We start from the raw sequence: 19,788 nt of genomic DNA on the forward strand, positions 1-19,788 counted from the left end.
CAATATTTATTTCAAAAATAATATCAGTATAAGCCAAATAAAATATTTATTTTCACATATGCCAAAAATAAAAGTGATCCTTAGCAATATGTGAGTAGTATATATGTTATACTTATGATAATATAAAGACTGAAATATGGTGATACTGAAAAACATTTATATACATTGTAACAGTACTGATACCTACCAGGCCACACGCCATTTTAGCCTCTCTGTGGTATTGACCCGTCCTTGGAGGCCAGATGATACCGGGAAAGCCAAGCCATTCCACGACTTGTTTTCCAGTCAGTTAAGAATCTTTATATCTGGATCTTTACGATTGGCCTCCTTGGTCATCAACACTCATATCCAGTTGTGTTTTCTTTGTCTTGTACGAAGACAGGCACCATGTAATTGATATCCTCGTTTGTACTCGCATTGTTTGTCGATCGAAACAGAACTATATATTAACATTGAAAGATCGCAGACGTTCTGTACTCATTGTTCATTAAATGTGATTGAGAATATATCCATTTTTTACTAATATGTCCTATATATTAAATAATAAAAGTTAAAATCATTAAGAACTTACTAGTGGCGTAGGTCATCTGTTTTCATGTTTATTTAGTTATTAAGTGTACAGAACAATAACGAATTAAATAACTTATGTAATTTTATTTTTGAAGCAAACAATATCAGATCAAGAAACCGAACTTAACAAATTTAATGTAATAGTTATATGTATCATTGCCCTGTGTTCTGCAATTTCTTTGCTCTGAATCTTGTATACCATGACAAGTTATGTATTGAACTGATTGACTGATGAGTAAAATGGTCATGGCTTAATAAAGAAGTCGGACTTGATAACATCCCCACTTTCTGACTCGTTTACAACACCTGCAAGTGCACAATTGAGCTTATCCATGTTTAAGGTGTTGATGCACAACACAGCCTCGGGAATTATGATCGATCAAGGATAACCTCGGTATTTTTTCAAACGTTTTGTCCGCACATTCCATAGATTCCATCTCGTCTGGTTAAGGTGTTGTGAGTCAATGACTTGACTAGACATGTATTAACATTGAGAGGGATTAATCCCCTATGGTTTAGGATAGTGGAATCAGTGATGTTTTGGCAATTGACCCGTTACTTACATATTGGTATAGTAGGACGAGGAATAGTGATAAAGTGATAAAAATAGTGCCGTCGCTCGGGCTCGAACCCCCGACCATTGACTCTCAAGCCCGATGTTCTACAGCGTAGCTAAAGGGGAATTCCCTACAGCTGACGCTTGTAAGGCAACCTAATCAATGCACATATTTTATATTGGGATCGATATATCGGGGGAAGCCATAGAAAACTTGTTCAATTAGTGAAGGAGACACTTCTATATAGATTAGAAGTCTTCAGAAACACGGACTAGGATTAATTATTGACCGAGACAACTAGAGCATTATCCCAGAGAGATATGAGCCAGGTGGCATAGGACTAGTAGTTAGCGCCTGATAAAGCAGCTCCTGTATATATTAATGTATATGCTAATTGTATTGATTGCATTAATTGTATATCTATGTACTGTGAAGCGCTTTAGAGTGGCTTAGTTTAGCTAGATAGGGCGCTATATCAAATGCTGTATATTATTATTATTATTACTTGATGGACTCTGCATGACAGGATCCGTGCATGTTAAATTCATGTTGATGGCAGTATCAACAAGGTGACGATTCAACTAAATCTTTTACGGAAAATACGTTTTATCCTTGATAGAAAAAGCTTTCAGATAATAAACTTTACTTTCATTTTATAAGACCTATTTTGGTATATGCTGACGTCGTCTGGGACAATCTATCTATTGAATATGTAAATAAGCTTGAGAAAATGTGGTGCTACAAAACTTACAACGTCTCGGATGCAGTTCTTTAAAACGTCATCTTTTTAAAAGAAATCTTGTAGACAATCCACTATGTTCATGTGGACATTTTGCAGAAGACAGTTCCCACTATTTGTTGTTTTGTAATAATCAATGAATCACGCCATATGTAATGGCTCCTTTGCCTTACCAATATAGTGCTGATTTACTACTGTTTGGAGACGTATCAAAAACTTATGATCAAAATGTAAACATTTTCATAGCTACTCAAAAGTTCATCAAATCAACCAGAAAATTTACAAGCAATTATAATCTAACTACATTAAGATATCATATAAACTTAAGTACCCATTCAACCGGGTACATCCTGGGTTTCGTTCACTTTAGCTCTCTGAACCCCTGGAATATGTCATAGCAAAATTAAAGGCTCAGTGTGAACCAACTTGTTGATGAGACAAGAAGACTAGTTCGATCCTTTGGTGGACATCAAAAGAATCTCGCGGTCGCGTAACGGTAAAAATGACAGGCTTTGATATCGAATGTCGCTCTTTTGTAATCTTCAAAGGACATGTATCAGCGTAGCGATTGGTCAGGATTTTTTACCCAAAACCAATCAAACAGCTATCTTCGTGTCTTCAACTTTGCTATGACATATTCCAGAGGTACAGAGAGCGAACGTGAGCGTAACCCCTGGATATCGAGGATAACCGGGTAAAACTCCATTAGTTACTTTCTTTATCCCTAACATCATGTTCTATTTTTCTTTCTAAACAGTTTCTTATGTACATGGTTTGGTTTGGTTTCGTTTAATTTTGAGTAACGTCCTATTATCAGCTAAGGTCTTTTAAGGACGTGCTTCCAGACGTGTAGTACATGCGTGCTTGTGTGTGTACGCAGGAGACAGGGTATGTTTATGTGCTTGTCCCCTTGTGATAGCGCGGATCTGATGCCGACTTTATAGTACTATCTCAATGAAATGCCATGCCGAAGGCACCAAACACAGCGTTCCACCTGGTCACATTATACTGACAACGGGAGAACCATTTGTTGCCATTCCCCTTAAAATGCTGAACGTTAAGCAGGGAATAGCAACTACCCAGCAGGACACTCCAATCGGTCACACTATACTGACAAAGGACGAACCATTCGTCCCACTCCTAAATTGCTGAGCGTTAAGCAGGAGCAGAAACTACCATTTTTACACTCTGGTATGTCTCGGCCAGGGGACAGAACCCAAAGCCTTCCTCACAGGGGCGAACGCTTAACTAAAGGCTAATAGTGTGGCATTGTCAATGGAGACATTAGGAAGAAGAAAGTTGTTTAGAAAAAAAGAGAAAAGATAAAATCCCAAATTTAGTCGCCTCTTACGATCATGCAGTGGGTAACAGCAGGTGTATTCTTTTCCCAATCCCCCACATACAGGGGTGTGTTCAGGCTATCACTGCAAAGTTATACATGTATTATCAGCTAAGCTTGTTATATACAAAGGTACTTGTTTCCCAATCATCAGAATGAAATGTCTTTGTAACTGTACATGTTAATGGACACGAACAAAATAGGGTTTATAGAGGATTGTATGTTATGATTAGTTTCTATATATAATCCATGCTAATTATCATTGTGCAATTTACCACTATTTCACTGAAATGCCATCTTTTCAGACCGTGTTCATTGCTGAATAAACATATTTAAAGTAAACGGAACAGAGTCCCATTTAGTTTAAACTTTATTGTTTAAGTTGACCTTTGACTTACCACGGAATTATGTGGAAAATGAAACTGGTATGTGGTATTGGTACCTTAAAATTATTCTTACTTTCTCTGCATAACTTGATATTAATATTCCGTAACTGAACAAATGCCGCTTAAGTGTTACTAATTTACAACAGGTTTTTTTCAATGGCAAATATATTCTACTTAAATGTATATATAATAACAGCAAAAGTTATTAAAACAATCAATAATTGATACATTTGCCTACATCCTTATGTAAGAATAAAAAAAAACTGAAAATCACACATTTTCGATTTTAGCATGGAAAGCATAACAAATATAAAGACCACCACTAGTACTATATATTTTTTCCAGCTTAAGTTGTATAGAAATTATTGTATTAAAAAAGAGCTACCAATATTGCTTTAAGCCATTGTAAAATGAAAGGCGTTGGTTTTTGTCCTTTTTTAAGTTAGACCATACCATTAATTAATATCATAGAAATATTGGTTTAGGGATACTAGATTTAAATATGATATCTCCATTTAATTTCCACGCGTGACAATTTTGCCCCAACAATACTAATATCGACCTTTAAAGTTGGCCAGCGGGTCTGATTATAATCTAAATTAAGGTCTAAGTTAAGAATTGAGTGTCGATTTCTATAAATTGCATTTACAAGATCACAAAATATTTCATCTTAGTAAAAGTTCCTCTTACAGAAAAAACGAATGAAAGATGAACGTTGAATATGAGCTAGGTTGACCCCAGGGCTCCTCAACTCTGTAAACCCCTATTGGTGCTGAGGGGGGAAACCATGTGTTGCAATAAGTAAGAGATCCAATCAGTGCTAAGTTTATTTGACTATCTGAGTGTTATCAGCCTTTGATATCGATGCATCATCATCAAATATTAGGTCAAGATATGTTTATTAAAACATGATTTTTACACGACCGTCAAATAAATTATTCATTCAGAAATATATACATTTTTGTATTACCTTAGTGATTGTGGACAACACGATAAGTTAATACTGGTTTTTTTTTTAGATAGGTTCATACTTATTATTTTAAAGAAATTGATTCCTGGATCCTCCTCTACAACGTTTCGTTTAGATCCGGAACACTCATTGTTTTATTTATTAGGTAACATTTGATACTTCCTCTTAGTTTCAGTTTACAGTACATTTGTAAACACACGGATTTCCGGAGCAGACAGCAATGAAAAGGAAACTAATGAATACCTATGGATTATATTGCTAACTTCTGCTCCTCCTATTTATGTTCTGTTTTCGGTTTACTTCTGCTTGTTTTTGAAGTTTCCTGTTCCCAGTTCATTGGAGGTAAGTAGATCTAATGACTGAATAACCGAAAGTGGGTTGGGGACATTGCTGTAATTTACTATAAATTTACATGTTGTAGCTAATTTTAGCCGATGCTTACCTAGTATGTCTATATATATCAACATCCACAAACTGAAATTACGCAGTATAAAAAATAAAATATGAACGCGTGGATCTAAATAATGCTATATTAGCGTGTCTGACTTGCAAAACATATACATTGTCCCACTCGATGAGCATGTGTGGAATTCCCTGAGACTACTCATGCATGTGGTATGTACTATGTATACACAATTGATCTCAATAGGCTATCAGTGTGTATACAATCCTACTGTCTAGGGTATATTAGACTATTTGCATTTGTTATTCAATATAAAAATCTGATATACTACCTGATGGCTGAATGAAGTTGTAGAATCAAGTTGTGTAGATCTGATTATAGATAATTGGTGATCTGCTATCATATATACATAAATGTATATATATACAGTAGATGACTAAATGTAATTTACAAAATGTCTAAAATCTTAAATCTTTTAAATTGATTGGTAGTCTACTTGTACAGTGTATGATGTAGCGGCGATAACGTAGCTTATTTTCTGACGACGAGATATTTTTTTATATATTGCGTTGTCAGCAGATCTAGAGGAGGCCGGGTATTAATATTAGTACTATGTATCATGTGACTCAAAAAAAGAAAAAAATGTGCATACAAGTACAATTAACACAGATCTAAATATCAACACTAAGTTCTCTACTCATGACCATTTTATCAAGATTCACTACTTATTAAATTAATCTTATATGGAAAAAGATTTTGAATTGGTGACGTTTTCATAATTATTATAATTATATTGGACCTAATTATAACTACAAAAATAAATAATGATCTTAACACACACACATGTACATGAACAATCTTTCTGTATGTATTTCTCTTGGAATTAAATTTTTGAAATTTGACTTATCAAATAAATTAATTTGAATTATTAGATTGTGAAACTTAAGATAATTTCAAATCCTCTTCATGAAAGTGTCCTTTGCAGATGTGAAAGATACATTATAGACCATGTGCAAGTTTCTTCATGATCATGATTGATCATAATGTCTTCAACTTGTTGGATAAATACTTTTCTATATTTTCACTAAACTTACTAGACTCGTAAGAGAAATATCAAAGTATTTCTGAAAAATATGATTAAATATAACTGGTGTTCATAACCATAAATTTAATGCATACATATATTTCTATGATTTCAATTTTCATTTGAGAATAAAAAATAATCTTAAAATAAATATGTTTTTTTGAAATAGTAATGTTCTTTATGTTAAGAATTTGTGTGATTCTAATGCTAAATGAGCACAAATTAAGATAAAAATCTGTGTCTCAGCAGATGAACTGTCAGCAACTCTGAATCACTTTGAGGTTTTACACTCCCTTGATGTCAGACATAGAACGAAACGTTATGTTGACCCAGAAAAAACAGATGATTTCCACCAAGTATGGATACCCGCATTTGGAAAGTAAGTATCTAGTTTATTGGAATAGTACACACACGACTGACTATAAGTACATCTATTTTAATATAATGAATGCAAGACAAAATTGATTTGCACAGTATTCACATTTATGGGTACCGGTAATTGATGTTCAAAATATTCCTACTATAAACTTAAGAGACATCTGATGAAGGAGGCTTCATCAAACGTCTCTTAAGTTTAGCAGGGTTCAAACTCAAAATATAAAAATATTAAATGTGATGTTGAATTGCATGCACCACCATATCAAATCTATTTTTAAAAGTATTAATAGTTGTTTGTAACATATATATATTGTTCCATGTTTTATTATATATAATATACAAAGGATATTAGATGACTGGCCATGTCATACTGAATTATTGTACAATTTAAATATTTTTTTATTATTTGTCCAAATTTGTATTGTCTCGATCGACATATCACCTTTTATATTTGAATGTCCTTGGTATTTCAGACAATTTCACTTGTCGATGAAGAAGTCCATGATTCTGTCCCATGACTTCCGTACTACGTTGATCGACAGAGATGGGTCAAGTCAGGACTTCCTCAGAAGTTCCTATGACTTCTACTCTGGAACACTACATGGTCAGATATTGTATTAGTGATGAGTAATAGAATCTTCCCCTACCTGTAGGGTGTGACAGAGAAATCTCTAACCTGAGGGGTGATGTTTTTGGTTGTCTAACCCGAGGCCCTCTGATTGTTTTTCTCCCATCTCATTATTTACTCCACCGACAGTTAAGTCTGCCATGTTTGTGAACACATGCTAATCGGCACAAGGCTATCTCCCCCTTAAGGGGTGACAAGCTTTTCTCTTAACCTGGACAGGTGTATCCGCACTTTTACCGGTGTGAGATTTCCTTGTCTCACCCTAGGGTTGAGACGGGGGATTCCCCTTTTCATAACAATGGCATGACGTCATTTCAACAATACAATGACGTCACTTCAACAATCAATCAACGTCACGTCAACCCTGAATTTAGCTTGTAACGTTATCATTACATTGTGTATATGATACACAATGGTAGAACAGGGTAAGAGAAAAGAATAATTCACCCCCTTGTGGCAAAGCCTTGTGTTTGGCAACTTAAGAATCTTCCCCCTTGGGTTGAGATTCTCCTATCTCACCCCCAAGGGGGTGAAAGATTCTATTAATCTTTCTCGACTAAAACGGGAGACACACCTGTGAAGGGTGGGAGATATTTGCTTCTCCATCTGACCCACTGCACAGAATTGACTAAATTAGGCTGGAGACTTCTTAAGGTTGTGGAGAATGGAAACTATACAAATAGAGGGACTGACCCTTTAAGGTCGAGGGGGGAGGGTGAAGAAGGGGTAATTTTGTTTCAATGCCTAAGTGCCTTCTCTCCTAGAAATTTGTGATGGTTATAAATTATATTATTTGATTGGAAGCATCCTCTGTAGGTGATGATTAAAATGTTGTAGTTATACAATGGAGGGGCTGACCCATGCCATATATAGCTGTGATGAAATTAAATTAATTGGTGATGATTTAAATGTATAGAAATTAAATGGAGAGGGACAGGCATCTCTACAGGCAAACTAAAATCTCAAATAATGATTGAGAGTTGACAATGTCTATTTGATTGTATATAAGTACATGTGTTGTAAAGCTTGAAAAAATCCATTTGTGTAAACAGTTTGTTAAGTTAATTTAAGCTTAGGCTGATCCCCAATATTTATTTAAAATTAGAAAGAAAAATATATAAAGAAATTTGGGAATAATAATGTTGCTGTGAAGACTTGTACTTGCGCTATTAAAAGACCTTCTTCCAATAATCCCCTTCACCAATATCTCCTTTTTGCCCAATGTTAATATCACAGTAATCAGATAATGAATACTACGTAATTGTTGAAATTTATGATGTAATCATTGCTTGATTGACATGAATGATAAGGATAGATAAAGTTGATGAGGAAGTTGAAAGGGGATGATGATGATGATGATGAATGTTGAAAAGTGAATGAGGAGGATTATGATGTGATCAATGATTGATATTGATGTGAATGATGAAGGTTATATGACATTGTTGATGATGATGATGATGATGATGATGATGTTGATGATGATGATGAGGATGGATGAGGATGATGATGATGACTGATGATGATGGTTTGATGTCATCAGAAATATGAACAGATATATGTTATGAAGAATAGATGAAGATGATGTTGATTACGATATTGGAAGTGTAAGATGGTGTTGATTGCTTTTATGCTAAGGATATATTTGAAAAAACAAAACAATTACAAAAAGAAAGAAAAAACTTAGTTTTTCCCATGAATAAAGAGGTTTAGTCTGGTGACTTCTTATTGTGACAAGTGCACTGTATTCATTGGCCTATGAACTATGACCTTTCTTAACTCATTAGTGATATTATACATGCATTCTCATTTTAGAACAAGCAATTCAAACACGGTTCACTTTTCTAGTTTGGAATAAAAGGATATTTAATTATTGCAAAAGGTTTGCACTTCAAAAATCAGAATGTTTTGAAGGTGTTCATTTGTACACAATACTATTGCAGAGCTCTACATTTATTGAAATGTAACAGAGCAGGGTCTTTATCAAAGGTCATTTGAGGTTTAATTTTTGCATGGAATTTAAATCTAGATTTGTTCATATTTCAAATAATTAAGCTAGCAGGGATGTTTAAAAAAAATCTACTAGTCTAACTTATGTTTTCGTCGTAAATAACTTTGAAGCTGACTATTTTTACATACTCCACTGTTTGTTGTGTGATCTAGGTGAGAAGGATACACAAGTCAATGTTTACTGGGAGGATGGGCTACTCACGGCAAGCATTGTCACTGCTGAAGAGGTCTACTTTGTGGAGGTTTGTATTGATTGATAAGTTAGATCTTCTCACATTATCTACCTTTATATAGTACTGTAACAGGAAATATCTCCAGGTTCCTAGTCGGACGCTCTACCACTGAGCTAAAGGGAAATTCCCTCTAGCTTGAAGCTAGAAGGCGAACGTAATCCTATGTACAATTAAACTCTGCCACACTTCCCCCACCCCTTTTTAAATGTGTTCACCCTCGAACACCACAACCAAAGTTCTAACTCCCTGTCACCACAGGAAGGGTCATGGACACTATTTGTAACAGGAAAGAGAATAGTGTGCTTCCACCGGGGATCGAACCCTCTATCTCCAGGTTCCTAGCTAGTCGGACGCTCTACCACTAAGCTAAAGGGAAATTCCCTCTAGCCCAAAGCTAGAAGGCGACCGTAATCTTATGTACAATTAAACTCTGCCACAGTATTAATCTTTGACTGTGTTGGCAGATAAAGGAAGCTTAGAGGATGTGAACAGGATTTTGTTTTAGCTCACCTGGCCTGAACTGCCTATCTGAGGATCTAAGGAGATTCTGGCTTGATTAGTAGTTCCCCTGTTTTCATTAGATTGTCCTCGAAACTGTTAGAGTTCACTGTCATTACGTAATTAGTAGCTGTGTATTCATCATAGTGTTAACAGAGACGATGAGTTATTTTCTTTCGTCATATCGTTAGGGGTAAATATTTGGACTTTGTTTTGTCATACAAATTCTGCTTTTGTCTTTGCTAGCCTGCCCGGAGATACATGTCGACTGCCCTCAATCACACCTTGATTGTCTATAGGAAGTCTGACCTGAAGGTAGCACAGGATCCCTGGGATGGAATGATGAGGTAAATACTACACATAGGCCTAATAATGTAGCAATGCCTTAAAACTTTTTTTATTTTTTTGAGAATATTACATAGGTGTCAACCTCTGAAACCTCCAATGAGGGAGATCTCCCTCATTCCACATTTCCAATGAGGGAGATCTCCCTCATTCCACATTTCCAATGAGGGAGATCTCCCTCATTCCACATTTCCAATGAGGGAGATCTCCCTCATTCCACATTTCCAATGAGGGAGATCTCCCTCATTCCACATTTCCAATGAGGGAGATCTCCTTCATTCCACATTTCCAATGAGGGAGATCTCCCTCATTCCACATTTCTTATGAGGGAGAAAGTGCATGAAATGCAACTGAAACTGCTTTGGTCAATTATTTTTCCGTTTTTGACACATGCGTTAGGTAACGCAGGTGTCTAGGGGATCTCGCATACTACGAAATTTGCTTAACGCGGAACTGCACAGTAGATACTTATGCCACCTATGACTAACTATATTTATATAGTCTTTCGGTCCTTATATGGTAGCTGATATCCCCTTATATGGATGTCATTCATTCACATTTCATTCATATGCAAATGATTTTGGCAGCGACCCCTGGCATTTCATTCATACCGTAGTGACAACATTTTGTGGTTTGCCAACTAATAGGCAGAGAAAGCATTCACTTCGATACTTTCTTAACTAGCCATATGTTTATGTATCTTCTTCTTGCAATAATCTGCATACCTCCTCTGGTGTATTGTTACAGATGTAACTACACAAAGCATTCATTTCATTCAGACACACCTGTTATGATCATTACACACACCCTGCAGTAACTAGGTGATCATTTGACCACAGGATGTAGATTTTTAGTTTGTGTGAGTTTGTACTTGAATGAAGGAGTTTCAATGGAGATTGGAAAATTTTGGTCAAAATGAGGGGGTCTCCCTCCTAATGAGGGAGTTTTGACAACTATGATATTAAGGATGTTTGTCCCGGGTAGGATGTTGTTAGAGTCCTTAGTTATACTAAAAAAATTGATGCAATCATGTTTTTAAAAAGGATTTCCCAGAAATAGTCACAGTGCTTCTGTACTTTCTTTGATCAATTACATGCATGGGAATCTGCAATCTAGTAACTTAACTAATAACCACAGTGACTGTATAGATAAACAATTAAATTATGTATTGCCCTCTAGGTCTGATGGCCTACCTCGGTTGTAACATTGTTATTGCTTCAAATCTATTTGACATCATGATAATTATTTTCTGTTTTTGTCGTCAAAAAAAAATAGAAAATGATTGGCAAATCTACAGTATCTACAATATAGATCGAATCACAATCTGTTACGCCAGAAGATTTCTAAATTAGCCATGCAAAGATTTGTGAGATGCAAAATGTCATTAATTATATTAATAATAAGCTTAATATCATATTAAAGAAGATAATTTGATAATATTTTTTAGCAATTTGAAGACTCCTTGTAAATACCAAAGGAACACAACTGTGATGCAGAATATGCAACAGAATCAGGAACAGAAAGGTAATTTATTATAACTATTCAGACAGACTTAAAAATAACCACATTGTTTGATTTGCCCCAATAACCACCCAGGCCCAAGTTACTCAAAGATGGTTAAAGTTAAGCAGTGGTTAGTGAAAAATTTAAAATAGTAACACAGCAAAATTCAGAAACTCAGATATCATCTCACTGCTATGGATATATTGTAGAGAAAAATAATTATAAGATTGACATGTTTTAACCCTTTCACCACTGTAGACTCATTCAGATCAATGCATGGTAGAGTCCACTACAGTTACATAGGGGTGAAAGGGTTAAGGATTTATTTTGCTTTACAGCCTTGTTTTTTGGGGGGACAATTTGGACTTTTCTCTAACCTATGGTTTAAGTTAACCAATATTTGTGCAACCGGGGCCAGATTACTAAGCAATTTCAGATAGAATGATTGCAAAATCTTCAAGTTGCGCTAAAATGCCCATATTAGATATTTTATGATGTAAATCCGACACTTTCGTTGTAATATAACCCTTTCACCCCTATGTAACTTCAGTAAACTCTTCCATGCATTGATATGGATGAGTCCATTACGGTCTACAGTGGTAAAAGGGATTAGGGATAAGGCACATTTTAAATATGATATGGCATGCTTCGAATTCTGTAATATGTCACAGTAGTTTTCCTTTCAAAACTATTTTTATGCTTGACAGAAACATGTCAGATTTATTTTATAAATAATTCTTTGAATATGGCTTTAATCTGTTGATGACACATACATTTGAAAGATTCACTAACACTAATTATGGGTATAATATATAGATTACATATATATTCTTCAATCAACAGAGTGATTTCAATCATAAGAGTTGGTAATGCAGCTGTTTATCTGTACCCTTAAGTTTGTAATAAACAGAATAACAAAATTACCAAATTTTATTTAGGTCCTGATCGTTGGAAGCGGGCTGTGGATTTTGGAAATCGTAAATACTGCAGAATTATTTTGGTGGCAGACCATTATTTTCATGAGAATATCGGTCGTGGTTCTATCCTTGCTACCCAGAATTACATGGTAATTAATAGACCTGTTAAATGGATTTTTGTATCTGGTTCTATTTGTCTGGTAATCTGTCTTTGACTCTTTTGTTTGTTTCTTACTTCCATTTTAAAGTCAGTTTTACAAGTTCATTGTCCGTTCTTAAAATGTTTTATTTTCATTTGTCTCTTGTTTTACTTCTATATCAATAATGTAAAATATTAAATGCTATGCATACATTTGTATTTTTTTATACTTTGCAAAATAATTGCAGATGATATGATTGAAGTTATTGAGTGTATCCTGACATTTATCTTTTGTATTGTGGTAAAAATATCATGGAGGATAATATGATATACTTTATAATCTGAAAAGCAAAATGACAGCAAGGTTATAATGCAATTAAGCCACACATGACAGTGGTGTATAATTTCATATCTAGGGTACTAGTTTAAAGGCAGTCTCTGAAAAATTCTACTAGCTTGACCTATATTTCCATCTAGTAAATAAAAAAATAATAATACTGTACGTAGTCATGACATAAAATCTATTAACTCAGATGTTGAGCTAGTGAGGTCATACACCCCCTTATGCTGACAGATAAATTATTGTGTATTTCTATAATGTTTGATAGATTGGTGTACTGGACAGAGTGAACTCTATATACCAAACCACCAGCTGGCCAGATGACTCAGGTGTTACTGGACTCGGGTTTGAAATCAGCAAGGTAACATTTCGCATTTGAATTGACAAAATGATTTTGGGATTTTTTTAACAGAATAATCTGATCTGATTTTGGGATATCTATATTTTACCATTTACATTCCTGTATTCCTACCACTGCCAGAAATTGTAACTAAATGTTGGAAACTTTTCTGGTATAACGTACTGCAAAGAAAATCATAAATAGCGGTACATTTATGAAAAAATAATGAAGATGAAATATGCAGAATAAAACCCACAAATTAACAGTGTTCTGAGTGTACAAAACAGTGTTTGCTTGACAGATAATCATCCACCTTGAGCCTTCAGAAGGAGACCACTACAACCAGGCCAACAGACAGACAGATATGGGCGACACACTAGATGTAAGCTATAGCTAGTTGATATATATTCTATTAAAAGCCATAGGCTATTCCACTTGTCAATAATCTTTTTGACAAAATTTTACAAATAGATTTACTTCATAATTATTTTCTGTTGTCGACGTCCCAGATAAAAAAAACACTTTATCACTGTTGCATTAAAAACAAAATACATATCTGATACTAGTAAAAACATGCCGAGAGATCTAGGAAGATAACTCATTGAGCTAGAAAATGTTGCTTGGACAGTTCTTTAGAAAATATGGAGCTAGAAAAAACAAAAAGCTCCTCAAGCTCTGTGGACATTTCTCTTAGTAGAAGTAAGGGAAGTACTACATGTAGATAGAGAAAATAAGATAAATCACAGCAGATCAGAGTTGTTGAGAAGATTGTTTAAATGAACAAAAATCCAAACATGATTTGTCTCAGTAAAGATTAATTTTTTAAAAATATTGAAAATTTATGAGCCATATAGTGACAAAGCTTAACAGAATAAGTTATAGAAATGATGGTTTGTCCAACTGTTCGTTGTCTCAACAGATAGATTGCTTAGTAGACATGTAGTTGATCTTCAGTAATTGGAATTTGTGATCTTTTAACCCTTTCACCCCTATGTAACTTTAGTAGACTCTACCATGCATTGATCTGGATGAGTCGTTTTTGGTCTACAGTGGTGAAAGGGTTAATGTGCAGCTTTAGTGATCTGCCAAGTTTTACCTTTGCAAAGGTTCTATTTAAAAAAAAGTAGACAAATCTGCAGTTCTGTATTAGCTTGTATTGTTTGTGTTTTAGTGTTTAAGTAACGCATGCCTTTTTCATTTTTGTGGTTGTAGATTTTTAGCTCCGAGTTTTTCCTAAACGGTGCCTGTCTGGTCCATCTATTTACGTACTCAGCGTTCCAGCAAGACCTCGGTCTCGCCTTTATAGCGTCCTGGCGGAGCGGTGACTTTGGTGGTATATGCTCCCCTATGAGCTATGGTAATTAATTCATAACCAAAGAATGTTTTTAGTGCAGCATAAATTTAATCCACACCAAAAGTCAACAGCATTTACTTTATTATATCTCGGATTAGATCACACCTAACTTTTCAGTGTATTTATTTTAATGTGCATGTATGCTGCAATTAAAACAGATTTTATTCCTCAACAAAATACTCCCCATGATGCATTAAATTCCTGTAATAAATTAAATAAATGCAACATTTTGACATCTAATGGTTTTCAAGAAAGTTAAAAAGAGTTTGTCTGATTTAAAATTAAAATGCCATATACAATATATCCAGCTATCACTCGTCTGGTTGTCCCACTATCCAGCCATCACTAGCCTGGTTTTACCACTATCCAGCCATCACTAGCCTGGTTTTCCCACTATCCAGCCATCACTAGCACCTGGTTTTACCACTATCCAGCCATCACTAGCGCCTGGTGTTACATGTACCAATATCCAGCCATCACTAGCCTGGTTTTCCCACTATCCAGCCATCACTAGCACCTGGTTGTACATGTCCCACTATCCAGCCATCACTAGCCTGGTTTTACCACTATCCAGACATCACTAGCACCTGGTTGTACATGTACTATCATCCAGCCATCACTAGCCTGGTTTTACTACTATCACTAGCCTGGTTTTACCACTATCCAGCCATCACTAGCCTGGTTTTACCACTAGTAAGCTATCACTCGTCTGGTTGTCCCACTATCCAACCATCACTAATCTAGTTGTTCCCACTATCCAGCCATCACTTGCCTAGTTTTACCACTATCCAGCCATCACTAGGGCCTGGTTGTACATGTACCACTATCCAGCCATCACTAGCCTGGTTTTACCACTAGTAAGCTATCACTCGTCTGGTTGTCCCACTATCCAACCATCACTAATCTAGTTGTTCCCACTATCCAGCCATCACTAGCCTGGTTTTACCACTATCCAGCTATCACCCGGCTGGTTTTACCACTATCCAGCCATCACTAATCTAGTTGTTCCCACTATCCAGCCATCACTTGCCTAGTTTTACCACTATCTAGCCATCACTAGCCTGGTTTTACCACTATCCAGCCATCACTAGCGCCTGGTTGTACATGTACCACTATCCAGCCATCACTAGCCTGGTTTTACCACTCTCCAGCTATCACTATAGTATGGTTGTCCCACTATCCAGCCATCACTAATCTGGTTGGTCAACTGTTTAGACACTACTACATGTAACTTGTTTTTCCACTACCAAGCTAACGCTAATCTGGTTGTTTCACTACCCAGTCACTACTTATCTGGTTGTCCCACTATCCAGCCATCACTAGCCTGGGTTTTACCACTATCCAGCCATCACTAGTGCCTGGTTGTACATGTACCATTATCCAGCCACCACTAGCTATAGCCTGGTTTTACCACTATCCAGCCATCACTTATCTGGTTGTCCCACTATCCAGCCATCACTAATCTGGTTGTTCAACTGTTCGGACACTACTACATGTTATCTTGTTTTCCCACTACCCAGCTATCGCTAATCTGGTTGTTTCACTACCCAGTCACTAATTATCTGGTTGTCCCACTATCCAGCCATCACTAATCTGGTTGTCCCACTATCCAGCCATCACTAGCTATGCCTGGTTTTACCACTATCCAGCCATCACTAGCCTGGTTTTACCACTATCCAGCCATCACTAGCGCCTGGTGTTACATGTACCAATATCCAGCCATCACTAGCCTGGTTTTCCCACTATCCAGCAGTCACTCGTCTGGTTGTCCCACTATCCAGCCATCACTAATCTGGTTGTCCCACTATCCAGCCATCACTAGCTATGCCTGGTTTTACCACTATCCAGCCATCACTAGCGCCTAGTGTTACATGTACCAATATCCAGCCATCACTAGCCTGGTTTTACCACTATCCAGCTATCACTACTCTGGTTGTCCCACTATCCAGCCATCACTTAATTATCTGGTTGTCTCACTATCCAGCCATCACTAATCTGGTTGTTCAACTGTTCGGACACTACTACATGTAATCTTGTTTTCCCACTACCCAGCTATCACTTATCTGGTTGTTTCACTACCCAGTCACTACTTATCTGGTTGTCCCACTATCCAGCAATCACTAATCTGGTTGTCCCACTATCTAGCCATCACTAATCCGGTTGTCCCACTATCCAGCCATCACTAGCTATACCTGGTTTTACCACTATCCAGCCATCACTAATCTAGTTGTACCCACTATCCAGCCATCACTAGCCTGGTTTTACCACTATTCAGCCATCACTAGGGCCTGGTGTTACATGTACCACTATCCAGCCATCACTAATCTGGTTTTACCACTTTTCAGCTATCACTAGCGCCAGGTTGTACATGTACTATCATCCAGCCATCACTAGCCTGGTTTTACTACTAGTAAGCTATCACTCGTCTGGTTGTCCCACTATCCAGCTATCGATAATCTAGTTGTTCCCCCTATCCAGCCATCACTAGCCTGGTTTTACCACTAGCAAGCTATCACCCGGCTGGTTTTACCACTATCCAGACATCACTAATCTAGTTGTTCCCACTATTCAGTCATCATTAGCCTGGTTTTACCACTATCCAGCCATCACTAGTGCCTGGTTGTACATGTACCACTATCCAGCCATCACTAGCCTGGTTTTACCACTATCCAGCTATCACTTGTCAGGTTGTCCCACTATCCAGCCATCACTAATCTGGTTGTCCCACTATCTAGCCATCACTAGTCTGGTTGTTCACCTATCCAGTTATTGACTGCACTGCATGCCTTAACATTTTCTATTCAAAACCAGCCACTATTATTGAAAAATGTTTTACCTTTAATCCGTGGTAAAATGTGTTTCAGCTGATAAGATGGCGGGTAACACAGGCTTAACATCCTTGAGAAACAGGGTGGGAAATACAGTGCTGACACTGCAGTCCACTATCATCACTGCTCACGGTAAGGCTGACTATTATAATATAGGTTACCATAATGTTTGTGAAATATTTATTTTTTCTCAAGGGATTTTTCGTCATTATTATTTCTCTGGTTTGGATGTACAGCTGGTACCAGTAAATTTATTATGACCAGCAAACATTTCTTATCAATAAACAGTACAAACCTAGAAATTTAAAAAGTTCAAAATCTGTGAAGCACCTGTTTTTTCCATATGAGTGTTAAAATCATCAATTAATGATTGAAGTCTATTATTATAAATAGATTGCACCAGTATGTTTCATAAAATCGTCCCAAATGGTTGGAGTAAATTGTTTTTTGTGAACATGCTGCCTGAAGGATGATTAACTTTTGTAGATGACTTTCATTGCCTAACAGTCGTATTATAAAAACCACTGTTTGAATATTAAAGCCTTCCCGGTACCATTTTGAAATGAAAATGAACAATATTCAAAATCACATCTAAAATTAACCAATGAAAATTAAATAAAACATGTTGTGAGATGAATACTTTTTTTTCAGTCTTCTTTTGTCGATCCATGAGAAATGGTCCTCCTTTGTGATGTTGTATATATGTTGTATTTTTGGTATGAAGCACTGTAACTGGTTTTTAAGATGAGAAGGTCTGCATGCAATTTAAATCATTTTTTTCTCATTTCATATTGCTGTTTGATAACAACACTTGAAATGTAGAATTGGGTAAGTAAACACATGCTTTAAGTGTTTATTTAATTTCTAACTTGTCATTACACACTATATCATTATCAAAAGTTATAGAAAGGCTACACTGTATACTTTGAAAATTGATTGGTTTTCACAGATCACTGTCCTTAATTTTATGTCTGTTTCAGAATTCTGATATAATTGGTTTCCCTCCAATACCACACTCTCTGACATAAACCAAAACAACACCAAAATAATAATTCAATTATTTATTGTATGGAGCGCATAATCGCCGACAGTATATACACATCAAACTGGCTCAAATTTCTCACATTTCCGTACCTACATCATGAATTCACTTAAAACCATTCCATCAATTCATTACGAAATTCGCAAAATTTCTAATAAAGAAGATGTACATGTCTCAATGAAAAACCAAAAACCATGTGTACTTTCGGTGCGACTATCGCTGAATGACCTGACAGTCACATACCACACACCGCACAACCAGCAAGTGCGATATCCGACTTCAACATCCTCTATCAGAAGGTACGACACTGATGGAAAAACAATTTTCGGCTTATACTGTTCCATGAAACTCTGAAAATTATATAACATTTGTATAGAAAAAATGCAATTTTGGGTAGTGGGGTCTAATTAAAGAGGGTGCTTCAATCCCTGTACAATATATATATTGCATGTTGAGTTCAATGTGTTGTAGGTCATAACTGGGGAAGTGGTCATGACAACACAGACAGCCCTGAGTGTAGCGATTTCTACATCATGTATCCTACCTCACAGGAGGGCACTCAATCAAACAATGTGGTATGTATAGAGGGGAGTACTCATCAATTAATGTGGTATAAAGAGAGGGGTCACTCACTCAAACAATGTGGTATGTAGAAAGGGGGCACTCATCAATTAATGTGGTATGTAGAGAGATGGGCACTAATCAATTAATGTGGTATAAAGAGAAGGGTCACTCACTCAAACGATGTGGTATGTAAAGAGGGGGCACTCACTCAAACAATGTGGTATTTATAGAGGGAAGCACACATCAATTAATGTGGTATGTATAGAGGGGGCACTCATCAATTAATTTGGTATATAGAGCGGGGGGCACTCATCAATTAATTTAGTATTTAGAGCGGGGGGCACTCATCAATTAATTTAGTATTTAGAGCGGGGGGCACTCATCAATTAATTTGGGATGTAGAGCGGGGGACACTCATCAAATAATGTGGTATGTAGAGAGGGGTCACTCACTCAAACAATGTGGTATGTAGAGAGGGGTCACTCACTCAAACAATGTGGTATGTAGAGAGGGGACGTTCACTCAAACAATGTGGTATGTAGAGAGGGGAGTACTCATCAATTAATTTGGTTTGTAGAACAGGGGCACTCATCAATTAATTTGGTATGTAGAGCGGGGGGCACT

The 19,788-nt window shown here is 36.4% G+C and overlaps 1 protein-coding gene across 2 annotated transcripts; it reads left to right on the forward strand.

Moving 5' to 3' along the window:
* The first annotated feature begins 4,748 nt into the window (after positions 1–4,748).
* Positions 4,749–19,462, forward strand: LOC110445809 (ADAM 17-like protease). Of its 2 annotated transcripts, none has more exons than XM_021490602.1 (13): positions 4,749–4,903; positions 6,295–6,427; positions 6,900–7,030; positions 9,215–9,303; positions 10,039–10,139; positions 11,585–11,661; positions 12,579–12,706; positions 13,305–13,397; positions 13,678–13,758; positions 14,589–14,733; positions 17,595–17,690; positions 18,381–18,386; positions 19,072–19,462. In XM_021490602.1, exons 1-13 carry the CDS (start codon positions 4,807–4,809, stop codon positions 19,251–19,253), a joined length of 1,359 nt encoding a protein of 452 aa, XP_021346277.1. In that variant the 5' UTR covers positions 4,749–4,806; the 3' UTR covers positions 19,254–19,462. The 2 variants fall into 2 exon arrangements, with proteins under 2 accessions (XP_021346277.1, XP_021346279.1); XM_021490604.1 differs by having other exon boundaries at positions 6,298–6,427.
* Positions 19,463–19,788: the final 326 nt, after the last annotated feature.

This window comes from Mizuhopecten yessoensis, unplaced genomic scaffold, assembly GCF_002113885.1.
Source record: "Mizuhopecten yessoensis strain PY_sf001 unplaced genomic scaffold, ASM211388v2 scaffold2379, whole genome shotgun sequence".
Classification (NCBI taxonomy): Eukaryota; Metazoa; Mollusca; class Bivalvia; order Pectinida; family Pectinidae; genus Mizuhopecten; species Mizuhopecten yessoensis.

Bases quoted from the DNA above. Each gene is read 5' to 3' on its own strand.
- LOC110445809 (XM_021490602.1), top strand. From the start codon at position 4,807: ATGGATTATATTGCTAACTTCTGCTCCTCCTATTTATGTTCTGTTTTC. The intron at 7,031-9,214 runs GTCAGATATTGT...TGTGTGATCTAG, and splicing joins CTACTCTGGAACACTACATG to GTGAGAAGGATACACAAGTC. The intron at 10,140-11,584 runs GTAAATACTACA...AATATTTTTTAG, and splicing joins CCCTGGGATGGAATGATGAG to CAATTTGAAGACTCCTTGTA.